This window comes from Aulostomus chinensis, chromosome 23 (genome assembly GCF_037954235.1).
Source record: "Aulostomus chinensis isolate RoL2024-O1b breed Wild chromosome 23, RoL_Achi_v1.0, whole genome shotgun sequence".
NCBI lineage: Eukaryota > Metazoa > Chordata > Actinopteri > Syngnathiformes > Aulostomidae > Aulostomus > Aulostomus chinensis.
Genome location: NC_141342.1, coordinates 1,685,523 through 1,700,408, shown reverse-complemented (window position 1 = coordinate 1,700,408; position 14,886 = coordinate 1,685,523). Strand labels below are relative to the sequence as shown.

Here is a 14,886-nt window from a genome sequence, read left to right as displayed (position 1 = left end):
CATACTATGAGAACAGGAGATCGCGTTCAAAGAGTCTCACACAATAGCCAGGGGTTTGTCACACTCAAAAGATTTTACAGTTGAGGTTTTAGGGTTTTGAAGCTTTTTGGTTCATTGATTTAGAAAGTACTTTCACACATTGCTCAACATCCAAGCAGGAAGAAAACAAAATATGGTGTTTATTGTTAAATGTGAATGAATGCACATTTATGACTGCCAACAAACATTACATGTATTTCAGATCAAATGTGCCTTGAATTCTTGTTCTCACCACAGTTTCCCTTGAAATAAGAGGATGTTTAAAGATAAGATATGCTTTTCCATAAATTTTGAGAGTGAGGGCAATGTAGCATTTTGAATCTTAGATCTGGAGTTCAAGGCATTTTACAGACAGTGTTTAGTACGTGACACAATGACATATTTGTATTTTTCATTTCTTTTTTCCCCAGTTTTCTTACCTCAAGATAAATACTACATTAGCCAGTGATTTTTGACTGCCATTCACATTGTACTTAATTAATGCATTGTATAGTCAAGATAAATTATGCCAATATCAGTGTAATATAGTGATTTTCAGTGTGTGGCCTAACTATATACAAAATAATTTCCTTATACTCATGATCAACACTTGTGTGCACCAGTGCAAAAACACCATGTTGTACTTTGTATTTCACTTCATCCCAGTTTCATTTTATTTTAGTGAAACTGGATTGACAATTGCCCCATTAACCACCTAAAAAAGACCCAGATAAAGCAAGAGATACAAAGACAAGTCTGTACAGTCTATGCACACTACCTCTGACACTGGAGCTAAATAGTGTAAGGAAAAATAAATCCCTATAATCATTGACCTTACGCATGACACTCAAATAACTAATTTCTTATTATGTGACCCACAATGATATTTTTGATTAATGGTTCAAAGAAATTTATTAAATTTCTATCTTCAAGAAAAGACCATTTTGACAAATACATTATGAAATAAAGCCCACAGTCTAGTAGTACATTTTATGTAAATTCTGCGCCATGATTAGTTGAATGCTTATGAAATGAGAAACATCAGATTAACGATTCTGAGAGGGTCTTGGAGACAGTATGAGATATAAAATCTCCTCTTCCATGATTCCCACATTAACAGATGGGTCCACATCCATAATCGCACTGGTAATTACACTTATCTGCTGGAAAGTTCACGCTATCACTCTAATTGGGACCAAGCTTCATAAACACAGATCGTGAGATGAGTGTACAGACTCAAACTGTTTACAGTGAAATAAAGTGCCGTCCAAAATGATTCCTTCATGACACGATAGCGACCACACTTAAATGGCCATAGCCTGACTTACAAAATGCAAATATGTTTGCAATATGCAATTCTAAACTGACACATGATATCTGTCTCTATTATATAAATTGGACCTGGCAGTCCAGACCTGGGTGCCTTATATCTGTCCTACTTTCATTATCAACCATTGTTGTCCCTTGTGTTTTCTTAGTCAAACGTTGTTGAGGTGGAGTCTACAAGCAGATATTTATGGCTTTTTTATAATCAAAGAAGCACAAAAGGGAGATTTGAAGATATTTTTTTTAAAGCTTCCACATTAGCACTCTGATTTACACTGATTAATTAATCTTTCATATAATACATCCAGCACCAATTCACTTTAAAACACTTTTTTTAACGTCATTTTAATTTGCTCAAGGTTAATGGGATGTTTAACCATTTTTTTGTAGTCAGTTCAGTAGTCATAGGGAGTAGTGTTCAGCTTGTGGAGACGGCTGAATGTCTCATTTTGGGGCTTGTTAGACTAAAGTGATTCATTTGAAAGACATCACCAGGCAGAGAGATCTGAACAGAAGCTGTCTTGGTTTTAAATTGTGGGAAACCCTAACCCTAACCCTGAGAGGACTTGTGCTTCATTAAGCTAGGGCAAGCTAATGCAATAAAATAATATGAGCTTGGCTAAAAATTATAAATTTAAATAACATTTTCTTATATACATCTTTTCATTCATGTTATATTTAGCTTTAAAGTGAGTTAAAGTGTTTAAATTACAGTTTGTTCAAATATAAACCATAGTGATATATATCATAATTTACTTCCCAAGTTGTCGATTAGGCCAGTTATTTTTTTGTGTTAAACATCTTTTGAAATTCTAAATTTGAATATGGAAATGAGGTATTTTCCACCATTACATGTGGACGACAATGTTGAAGTGGCCTTGAGAAAAATTCTGTACCCCTAATGAGTACATCACATGGCAGAGTCAAACATCAGTGTGTGAATGAGCATGTGGTGTGTTCAATTCAATAAAGTATTACCAAATGAAGTATGTTTTTAATCAGCATAAATTTCCAGAACTGAAAATCTGTGTTGCGATCTTCTTATTGGAAATTTAGGAAAATGAAAGGTTGCCATTCACTAGGTGTACTGGTCTCAAACTGTTCTACACCACTTTGAAGTGCTTTTTGCTTGAGTGTATGATAAGTCTCAAACTTAACCTGTGTTTGCATGGCACATTGTTTAGGTAGGAGAGAATTATTAATGTGTAAATCATATAAACTTGCTGATTGGATGCAATCATTTTCAAGCGATAGGTGAAAGAGGTGAAAGGATAAAATAGGGAACACTTTATATCAGAACAGCAATGTGTCATTGTGTTTGTATAGCAGCATGCTCTGCTGATGTTCGTGCGGTCAAACACCATCTTGTGTGTCAGTACGCTGCATTATTTAACACAACCTTTAAGTGGATAGATTCTGCAGAACAAACAGTTTCAATATACAACCACTACAGCAGATACAATCAGTAAATTTATCTAATAATTCTCAATTGAACAAAAAATATGATAATGCTATATTTCCCAACAACAAGGATGAGTTCTTCAAGTGGTCATGAATAGTTTTATTGTCAAAGGAAAACATAATCCAGATTCAGTCAAACATTTTGTCCAAAACATGTTATCATATCCATAAATGCCCAGTGACTGATTAATTCACATAATATTTAGTCTTAACTGTATGTGATGGAATATGAAGCATATGTGGAATGCACATGTATGCAACAAATAATTTTTGGAATGTCTCCAAATGAGATTTCATAACTGCAATAGATATTTGACATTCATGCCTGAGTGAAAGTAATATATCCTTCAGATAAATTAAGGTATGAAGAGATCAATACACTGGATGGTGGGCAGCCATATTAGGCAAGGCAAGGCAAGGCAATTTTATTTGTAGAGCCTGTTTTCACCACCAGTTTGTCTCAAAGGGCTTCACATGGCATCATAACAACATCCTCTGCCCTTAGACCCTCACATTGACTGAGGAAAAACTCCATAGAAAACCCTTTTAACAGGGAAAAATCAGAGAAACCTCAGGGTGAGCAACAGAGGAGGGATCCCTGACCCAGGACGGACAGACGTGCAGTAGATGTTGTTACAGACAAGAAAACAGTTTACAATGCAAAATGTGGGAAACACGGAAATGTTAATAACAGCTGAAGAAGGAAGCTTCTGGTAGGGGAGGCAGGGAGAGCAAGCCATCTTGATGGGGGACTAGATGGCAGACTGGTTCATGGACGGGGAGCGCAGGCTGGTGTAACAGTAGGGAATAAGAGGGGGGGGGGGGCGATGCAGGCGGCGGTTGGGGCTCTGGTGGATCTGTGGAAACACAGAGAGACTGCGAGACACCAAGGCCAAACTACAAAGTGCAACAAGTAGAGGTAATGACAGTTCCAAAAATGTGCAGGGAGGAGAGGAGGGGGAGAGAGGGGGAGAGGAGAGGAGAGGAGAGGAGAGGAGAGGAGGAGAGAGGGGGAGAGGAGAGGAGAGGAGGGAAGTGCTCCATGTAACCTGATGTGTCCCCCAGCAGTCTAAGCCTGTAGCAGCATAGCTATCAATGGTTCAGAGCTACCTGAACCAGTCCTAACTGAAGGCTCTGTCATAGAGGAAGGTCTTAAGCCTGGACTTAAACGTAGTTAAAGTGTCTGCCTCTCTGACCCATGGAGAGATGCTGGTTCCACAGTAAAGGAGCCCGGTAACTAAAGGCTCTACCTCCCAGTCTGTTTTTATTGATACTGGGAATCACTAAAAGACCTGCATTCTGGGAGCGGAGTGCTCTGGTGGGACAGTAGGGACTAATGAGCTCTTTCAAATAGGATGGGGCTTTATCATTGAGAGCCTTATAAGTTAGCAGAAGGACTCTGAAGTCGATTCTAGATCCTACAGGAAGCCAGTGGAGAGAGGCTAAAGTGGGAGAGATGTGTTCTCTCTTCTTAACTCCCGTCAAAACCCTCGCTGCAGCGTTCTGGACCAGCTGGAGACTCTTTAGAGAGTATTTAGGACATCCTGACAGGAGAGAGTTGCAGTGGTCCAGCCTAGAAGTGATAAATGCATGCACCAGTTTTTCAGCATCACTCTGGGAAAGGATATTCCCAATCTTAGCGATACTTCGCAGATGGAAGAAGGCGGTCCTAGTCACATGCTTTATGTGGGAGCTGAAGGAAAGGTCCTGGTCAAAAATGACCCCAAGGTTCCTTGCAGTTGTACTCGGAGTTAGGGTGATGCCATCTAGAGTAGAGATCCGATTCAAGAGTGTGTCCCTGTGGTGTTTAGGTCCAAAAATGATTACCTCAGTTTTATCTGAATTGAGCATTAAGAAGTTAGAAGACATCCAGGATTTAATGTCTTTCAGGCAGTCTTGCAGATGAGTAAGCTGGCTTGTGTCGTCTGGCTCCATCGACAAGTAAAGTTGTGTGTCATCTGCATAACAGTGGAAGTTGATCGAGTGCTTCCGTATTATGTCACCTAATGGGAGCATGTAAAGAGTGAAGAGAATCGGTCCTAAAACTGAACCCTGTGGTCCACCATATGTAACTCTGCTATACTCCGAATGGTCATTATTAACATTAACAAACTGAAACCTGTCAGATAAGTAGGACTTAAACCATTTTAGGGCAGTTCCTTTAATCCCAATGTCATGGTCTAGTCTCTGTAGCAGGATGCTGTGGTCGATGGTGTCAGATGCAGCACTGAGGTCCAAAAGGACAAGCACAGAGACAAGACCAAAAAATAATCTGTGCATATTATGCACAGATTATTTTTTAAAAGGCAAAAAAATCAGTTTTTCTTTGATGAACTCTATGTAGCGAATAGTACCATGAGTACACTAATACAGTCCCCTGACAAAGATGTGCGTTTTTTCCTTCCATTTATGTTTGATGGTCATTAGGATTTTGAACTTAATCGGAGTATTTTATTCGTTCAAAACTTATAATTATCCTCATACTCTCAGTTTTAATCATATTTTTAAATTATTTTATTATTTAACCGGTCAATTAAGTAAGAATATCAGATAAACCTTCTACATTTACTGTGTAAATAGGTGTGAAAAAGGTGTGAGCTTTTTGTCTTGTAGTTTATATTCATTTGACTATTGTTAAGGCTGTTTTGATCAGTGGTCCCAACTCTCATTTTGAAAATGAGTTAAAGGAACACGTCAACTTTTTGGGAAATGCATTTATTGTCTATCATTCTTAGAGCAATACAGGCGGATGGAAACCCTTCTGTCCTCTTGGTGTGCATGACAGAGCCTTAGACTCCAACCAGTTGACTGCTAGGTAGCTTAGCTGTAGTGAACACTACTGGTGGAGCATGGAAGCCAACCCTCTCAAAAGTCATCAAATACACCAATTTTTTTTCCTCAGCAAATGTTGATTGCAGGCAGAGATCATTTTCAAAAAAAGTGTACGTGTGGACTTTTGAGACAGAGACTGCCACATTGCTAGCTTTTATTGCGGCTATGCTAACTAGTGTTAATGCCTCAGAGGAGAGAAGGTTTCTGTCCTCTCGCACACTTTTTCCCATAAAAGTGTGCATTTTACTTCAAATGTGACCAAAAACAATTACAATGACAGATGTCAGTATTGGATTAAATTCTGACTTTTTAGCTAATGTAGTGTAAAATCCACAAAGTTGTGTTCTTTGAAGTAAGGATGAATAACTGGTTCAATTTAATTCCCCCAGTTTGTCCAGCTTTCAGCGGTACGGTGGTGCAGTGGTCAGCACCGTGGCCTCACAGCAAGACGGTTCTGGGTTCGAGCCCCGTCTCAAGCATGGGATCTTTCTGTGTGAGTCTCCATGTTCTCCCTGTGCCTGTGTGGGTTCTCTCTGGTACTCCAGCTTCCTCCCACAGTCCAAAGACATGCAAGTGGGGACGAGGCTGATTGATACTCTAAATCGACCGTATGCGTACCTGTGAGTGTGAATGGTTGTCTGTCTCTATGTGTTGGCCCTGTGATGGACTGGCGATCTGTCCAGGGTGAACCCTGCCTCTTGCCTGAAGGCTGCTGGGATAGTCTCCACCCCCCTCGTGACCTTTAACAGGATAAGCATAGAAAATGGATGGAGGTCAAAATACACAACTGCTGTAAAAAGTTCAAACCAAGTTACTATAATATTCACAGTTGTAGTTTGCAATGTATCTGAAGAATGAGTAAGTAAGTTCTGAGAGCATCTTGCAAGAAATATCAATCAAAATTCCTCTTGTTGAGTTTTCAACCATAGCACGATCATCACTGAGTTGAGCACTTCTGACCTCCTCCAAGTAAGTGCTCGATATGGCAATAAGATAGAGTTTGTAGTTGCTGAAAAAGCAAATAACTGTGGGATCTTAATTAAATTTACGTCATAGTAAAGATGATTTTGTAAAAATTCTCCTTTTTAGGTCACAAATGTAACTTTTCTAGGAATGCTCATGAAGCCGCTTTTATGGAGCGCAGTTGAGTCACTTCAATTCTTGAATTCACTTGTATGGAATTTTCTCTGTATTTCTAAATCATGTGAACATGCCAAACTGCTGACCATTTGGAATTCTACCTGGCTGGATGGTTGTGAGTGTGTATATTCAGTAGTCTCTCATTTTGTGATTCAGATATCATGGAAACATATTATCCAAATAGCACCATCTGTTGGAGCACAAGCTGCTTTCTAAAATTCTCAATCTTGTATCTTGTAAAAAAAAATTCTTCTGAAGATTAAAACATGAAATTTAAGCCAGTGTAAGCCATAAAATCAGATAATAAATTTAGCATAATTGTGACTCTTAGCCATCTGTTTTTTCAAAATGGAGGTTTAGTGGTTAAGATTTAGGTGAATTTACCCCCACCTTGGGGCAGTTGACAGCCATAGTTCTACAACATTTATTACTAGATAACCTGTTTTAATATCAATGAGTACATGAAGTTAAAGTAACCTTAATTACCATTTTGAAAAATACATTTCATCGTTGTAAAATCACTAAATGTAAATATTTGCTCATCTGACCCCATTTCACTGAGTATGGACACACTGATATCAAACTAAAACAAAACACATAAACCTTCAAACAAGTAAAAAAAACAGGGTGATAAATATAAAGTGATAAATGTTACGTGAACATGAAAACGAACATCAATTTAATAGTTAAAAGTTAAGAGTCCTGGACGTAAACTACGTTTCCCATGATTCATTTCGTACATGCCACCGTAAACAGAAGAAGGCGGAAACAATAGACCTTTCATAAAAAACACAAACACAACCCCGGCTGTTGAAGTACTCAGGGAATGAACTACAGCTACTGACATCGCCAGCATTAACATTTACGTTGAAAATACTGAGCGAGTCGAAGGGAGTTGAGAAGCGACCTGCATCAGACAACATGGCACTGAAAAGAATACAGAAGGTAAAAGACTAGCTAGCTAATGTTACCAGCTCGTGGAAGCTAACTGGCCCAGCAGAGGCCAGCCTCTGACTCCTATAACGTTGTTAACAGCGCTTTTAACGCTGTCCTTTTATCACAACAACTCAAAGCGATCTCACTAACATTTCTGGAGATAAATTGGCAGCTGACACCTCCCAGAACAGACAGAAGGAGCAGTGGCAACTTCAAAGTTTCATGCTAGCTCGCGAACCAATGTTAGCTCAGAAACTGGTCTGTGCCTCCATGTCAATCTGCCAGAGTCGAGCTGTCAATGTGTGTGTTCTGTTAACAAATCACATCCCTGCTGTACTTGTTCTCTTACTGCAGTGACCTGAAAAGTTACTTGATGTTCATTTGCATCTCCTCCCATTTCTTTGCCATTCCACTCATGCTCTTAGATAGTGCTATCAAAAATGTATGCACTGTTTAAAGTAGATACCAGGAAAGCCTCAACCACAGGTCATTATGAGGTTGGGAAAATATTCAGTGAATTAAGATATATACTATGATATGATGAGTGCATGCATTTTTTTTCCACTGCGAGAAAGGGCCAACTCCCTTTGAAGGATTGTGAAACCTATTTCTCCCTTTTCTGACATGAGGGAGGAGAAACTGGAGGCCTGTTAGACCAGTCATTTGCAGCTGAAAGATCAGGCGAGGTTATCTGCAAAATAGTAAAGCTCCACGCTGATGAATTAAGATGCATCAGAGGTGTGAATTTTCACTGGCCTCACCATTCAGTTTTGTTTACCTGTCAACAATTAAAATACAGAAATCATTTCAAATGCTTCTCCATGTATTACAGGTTCTATGTCTTGATGATTTTTAAAAAAAAAATTATTTAGCAACCTTTTTTATTTAGAATGTGCTTCCAAAAATTTGACCTCTAACATTCTGGGGTGATGTTTTTCATAATATACTTTATGTTTGCGCCACAAAAGTATTTCAGAAAAACACAAAAACATTTCCAATCATTGCTTTTCAAACAATTGAATTTAAACTAGATACATTTCAGTGAGCCCTGTACTGTAAGTGCTGCATCACTATGGCAGCTGAGTTCTGCCTTTGTTGTTACTTCAAATTCATGTTCTTTATTTGGATCTCCATTAGCCTCAGGTTAACATAGAATTATAAAACATTGACAGCATACAAATATACAAATAGACTTAAAAACAAAGACTGACACCCTGTCAGTCTGGACAAAACTACAACTAACATAGCTAATTGATATAAGTAACACTTGGAAAATCTATTTTTGACATTTGTGAATTGATTCAGAATCATCCAAGTCTGCACAGGGATGCATCTTTCAATTGAGAAACACGTACCTGTACAATCATCATATCTCGCAGCCAAAATGTTTGACCCAACACACCCAAAGAAGTGTCCACCCATTACGAAATTAACCCTTGAGTTCATTTTGTGGCACATTTACGACTTTTAATACCTTGTCATGGTTGTTTCATGTTTGTAAAAGATCACATATTAATGGCAATATCTTGATTATTCCACTGGCAAGAAATTAGGGAAGTTTTGTTTCCAATAGCAAACCTAAAACACAAATGCAAGTATCCTTGCTTGCTTTTATTCACTGTAATGTGACAAAACCGCTTAAGCTTTTTGATGTATCAGGACACTCAAGAGGTGGAAGGACACAGTAAATTCCAGTCTGTGAAAACAGAATTAAATCTTGTTTGGCTTGGTGGAATAATGACTGTGTTACTAAGGACTGGCTAAGACAAGGACGAAAAACAAATTCTGCTTCTGTTATTCATGTTTTTATTAAGTCCAGTCTCCCAACTTTTTGTCCTTTTTTTTTTCTTAGAAAGATTCGTTGTTTGTTATCAAAATTTGGAGATATTTTGAATAAAAAAAATACAAGTCACACAAGTCGTGTAAAACATGTATTTAACACACCTGCAGGTGCTCATTTTCAGGTTTATACAGTCATGAAAAACTTAGAAAAGTCATTGAATTACAACATGTCAGTTTCCAGGGTTGGAAATGATTTTAATAATAATAAATAAGGTCAGAAATGTGGAAAAGTCATGGAAATTTGCTTCAAAAATGAGAATAAGTGTTTTAGTTAAGCTCAACTGAGAAAAATCTTTTATTTATTTACTTGAATACATGTTCATGTTCTATCACACCACATAGCTAGTCATTAATTTTATGTACACCCATACTAATACATTCTGACATGGATTTCTGTGTTTTCATTCGTAAACTGACATTTCAGGGAATGGTATGGTTACGAATACATTTCTTAATGGTGCGAAAAAGTCAGGGAAATGTCTTAACAAAATTGTGTATGAGCTCTCGTGCTTCTACACAGCATATGTGAAGATGCTGATAGATAGCCAATGAAATTAAATGGTCATTTTCATAAACAAAATTAAGCTCTTTCAATTGATGTGATACAAAAACAATCTGTTAAGCAGTATGCGTCGCCATTGGTTACCCTTGAGATAGAAGCATGGCAAAACGTCTGTCATTATTAGGAAATAACATCAAGTTGTTCCCACAAAGTTTGATTGAAATGTGACCGGAAGGTATGTTCAGAGGAAAATGAGAACATTTCACTGGAGTGTGTTCCTATACAGCTGAGTGATTAAGTGTGCTGTCTCTTCTGTGTTGAGCAGGAGCTGCAAGACCTGCAGAGAGACCCTCCAGCACAGTGTTCTGCTGGACCAGTGGGCGATGATTGTGAGCACACACATTTCACATCACTATTTCCATGTATTCAGTAGCGCTAGCTCCCTCTTGCCTGGAGCCAGGTACAAACTTAGTACTGCAACATAAGAGATCTTTCCCTAGGCAATGCACAGTTCCCACTTATTTGTAAAGGATTCATAGAAATAATCCCCTTTGTCCTAGGAATAGAAACAGAAATTAAAATGGTTGTTTTCATATTTTAAATGATGGCTTTAATTTAGAGGAGACAAGAGAATCAAGTCCTGCAGGTCAATGCAGCAGCTACAAAAGGCTGACTCTACATCCCAACTATTCCGTTTTCATACCAAAACAGTGGTGATAGTTGATTCATTGTAACTTCTCAGTGTAACGTTGTCAATTCCTGTGGACAGTCAGTGAGCAGCACTGTTCTTAGTACAGTGTTATGACAGTGTTGTCTCTCATGCCCGATTTGTCTTTGAACATTGTGCTACACAATAGCAAAGTGGCTAAAGGCTGAAAAAAATAAAGCAGCTTTTTACTCACCAAAAACAAACCCCCAAAGGGTAATTCAATTTCCTATGTATTTTCATATGTTAGTTTGGGTTATTCAGGAAGTCCACAAGGAGGAATGACGAAATTACACGGTTGAAAAGTGAATTTGTCTGATCCACAGCACCTCAAAACAATGAGGTATGGAAGTAAACAAATGTTGCAAATATAATTCCACACACTCCCCCGCTAGACCGTAAACTGTGGTGTGTGTGTTATACAGCATGTAGTAAATGTATGAATGAGGAAGATAATTAGGGCACAGTTCAAAACTGTGTGTTACAGTTGTTAGCTGTGATAAGACAATCAATGTTTGTGGATGGGGTTTCGTGAAGGGTCAACTATGGACCATTTATAAGTAACGTCTAAATTACTGCTCATTATTTCATGATTACACACAGAAAGCTGATTTGTTTAGTTGTAGCTGATTGATGATGGCTGATGAACACTGTCCAGGACATGTACATCTTACATTCCTCTTTCTCCCTTCCTCTCTCTCCCTCCCTTTAAACTGCTTACAGTGTTTCATTGGCAGGCAACCATAATGGGTCCCGTAAGTAACTAGTCATCATTTATGTTTTTCAGAGTTCACATAGAGACTAGTGACTAGACTCACTGTAGGGAATTGAACTGGGCTGCATTTGGACTAGTTTTGTTCAAAGCCCCACAAAATGATAAAGAAAGGGATCTAAACATTGGATTTAAAGTAAAATAACAAATTGAATGTCTTCATGTCAGGGGGACAGTCCTTACCAAGGAGGAGTTTTCTTTCTCACAATCCACTTCCCTACCGACTACCCCTTCAAGCCACCAAAGGTAAGAGCTGGTTTGGTTGCTAAAAGTTTTTCCCGCTATTCAACAGAAACTCCTTTACTGAACAAGACTTTAATCCCCTGTGTTTGTTGCAATTTGATGTTGTTGTTGTCAGAAACTGGTTTTATCACACTACTTGGATTTATATCCTCAGAGAAACTCAATCAGAGGAGTGGGAACAACCTCTTGTTAATGATGTTTTAGGGCCGGCCTGCTATGTTGTACCTGTGTATCACGTGTTGGGACTTGTCCCTATGTTCTACAGCTGTCAGACTGAGCAGTGACAGCAAAAGGGCCATCATCCTGGACTGGATGAGTTTAGAATCAAGCTAAGGGGTTGTGAAAATATTGCTGTCAGAGAAACATGACATCATATTCCATCACTATGGGTCAAATTGATAGATGTCCCCTTGCACAAAACAATGTGTAAGATGAGGCTCCTCAACTGGACATCCTATTAACAGTGAATCAAGAAGTCTGTTGTTTCAACAGGTTTTGGAACTGCTTTGCTCTGTTTTTGTGTGAATAACACACGATGGTCTTTTTGGCAGGTAGCGTTTACAACAAAGATTTATCACCCAAATATAAACAGCAATGGCAGTATCTGTCTGGACATTCTACGATCACAGTGGTCTCCTGCACTAACAGTGTCTAAAGGTAATACTGGCTACTCGGTATAATCGCACCCATCTCACGTCTGGATTCTCTCTTGTACTAGTACGACTAAAAACATATAATACATGTGTCTGATTTAATAAATGGCCTAATTTGACTCAATCAAACATGTCCATACTGTATGTCCAACATGTGTCTGTTTTACTGAACTCAGGTAAGGGTCACTCCATTCACAAAACTGAGAGAGAATGAAGCTTGTGTTGTATTGTACCAGTACATTCAAACTGAGAGTTAAGGAAGCTTTTGTTCCATCAAAGTGAAGGTTTTACAATTTCTCAAATACCACAGATTAAAGAAAAACAACATTAAATTGTTTCCAACCAGTTTGGCTTCTGATGTTCTTACAAAAGCAGCGAGTAGGTGACATTTCAGATGTCTCTGAGTTGATGGGAACAGCTCCAACAAATACACTTCTCCCATTGCATCCTCTCAGTAAAGTCTCTAATGACCTCCCGAAAAATCCCAGACGACAAGAAGTCCTCTCCCATGAATCAGCTGTGCCTCCATATCAAACCACTGCAATGCCAGTCCGACTGTATCACACTTCTACCAACATTAGGAGATTTTCACTGTAAATCTCAAAAAATATCACATGATTCCAGAATTATTATTATCATAATAAGTTACAATGACTCACAGAAGAGGCAAAACAAATTTTTTAAAATGCATGAACTTCATATCTACTTAGTTTTTAAGTGGTACAATGATATGCTAAATCCAATATTGTAGAAGAGTAAATGCACACTTTATGTTTGTATATATTCGCTCAGCACAGTGTACCATGAAACCTCTGCTGCTCTGCCCTTCTCACACTGATCCTCAAGTATTAATCAACAAGTGACATCATATGTGGTAAAAATATATGTCAGAGGAAACAAACTTTTACTTGAATACTCAGCAGGCTACTACATTGTGCTGCTGATCCCGGTGCAGTTACTTTGTAGGATATCCATGTAATGAAAGAAAGGACTTGAATATTTACAGGAACAATCACACTTTTTTGGAAATGCGTGTGCTGACTGTTATTTTTAATGCGACACAAGCAAATAGATACCCTTCTCTCTTGTCTGTGTGCATTGTGGAGCGCTAGACCTCCACTGAACCGTGAGTTAGCTTAGCTGCAATGAACGCTAGCAGTGGGACGGTCCAAAAAGCCGTGTCAAAATTCATCAAATACACGTCTCCCTAAAATGGGCTTTGCCTGCATTTATAGAAATAAGGTTGTGCTACACATTAGCTATGAAAAGACGTTGAACACTGTTGGATTTTGACTTGCTGCTACAACAGAAGTCATGAATATGTTTTTCTCAGCCTCATGCTTCAACCGCCCAAATGACGCTATTAGACAACCTGTCAGGTGTTGGCTCTATTTAACCGTCTCTCTAATATTGCTTTCCCCTGCCTTGCAGTTTTATTGTCCATATGTTCGTTGCTTTGTGATCCAAACCCAGACGACCCCTTAGTTCCAGACATAGCACAGATCTACAAGAACGACAAAGACAGGTGAGGGAACACAGTCACACACACACAGACTCAGGAGCTGCTTATTGACCGGTGTTAACGTTGATTCACCTCTCTATTTTTCTCCCCCCAGATACAACAAACTAGCAAAAGAATGGACCCAAAAGTATGCCATGTAAAGACAAAAAAGTCAGATAAAGATATAAAAAGAATGCAGTTTTTCTTTTCTCTTTCTTTTCTAAGTCACAACACACTGTACATGATAGTATGGAATCAGTGAGTAATCTATAGGTACCATCCATTTGACTGTCATCACCATTATTATTAATCTGAGACATATTCATGATGTGTTTTTGAGAGGAAGCGCAGTGCTTTTCTCTCAGCATGTTGCCTGTTTTCATGACAATACCTTGACATTTTTAAGATTGGCATGTTTTTTGCATCCGAGAAATGTTAATCCCAAATCTCAATGTTATAACATACTGATTTGTTGCATTCTTTAAGTTTGCGAGGAACTGTTTTGCCTGCTGTGATGTCAGCAGCCTGCCAGAGACACAATGTCGAAGGGTGAATGCCAAACATGTTGCCCTAATTTTAACATATATATGTAAATTGAAAGAACCATGACAATATTTTTGCCCTTTAAACACGATGACTCCAGCTCACCTTCATGGTGATGGTGCTGGAGGTTTTTGCTGAGGTCTTTTACATCCTGTAGCAGATGAAGTTGGATGAAACAATGTACTGTTGCAGTTGCTCTGGAAAAAAATGAGCAATTACAAATCCTGTATTATTATGTCATTCATCTCATTATTATTATTATTATTATTATTATTATTATTATTGTATAGTATTAAAAACATCTCTGGATATAAGGTTTTATTCTTGTCTTTTAAATTTGAATATTTCCACCGTGGTAAATCTGTCATTAAAAACAATATAATCTTTCCCACAAGAATAGATGTAATGTTG

At 38.3% G+C, this 14,886-nt stretch overlaps 1 protein-coding gene across 1 annotated transcript; it reads left to right on the top strand.

Annotated features, from left to right (window-relative positions):
- Positions 1 to 7,527: 7,527 nt before the first annotated feature.
- Positions 7,528 to 14,886, top strand: ube2d1b (ubiquitin-conjugating enzyme E2D 1b). Its single transcript, XM_086195830.1, has 7 exons — positions 7,528 to 7,722; positions 10,383 to 10,446; positions 11,487 to 11,518; positions 11,704 to 11,781; positions 12,330 to 12,435; positions 13,863 to 13,956; positions 14,048 to 14,886. Exons 1-7 carry the CDS (start codon positions 7,699 to 7,701, stop codon positions 14,091 to 14,093), a joined length of 444 nt encoding a protein of 147 aa, XP_086051956.1. The 5' UTR covers positions 7,528 to 7,698; the 3' UTR covers positions 14,094 to 14,886.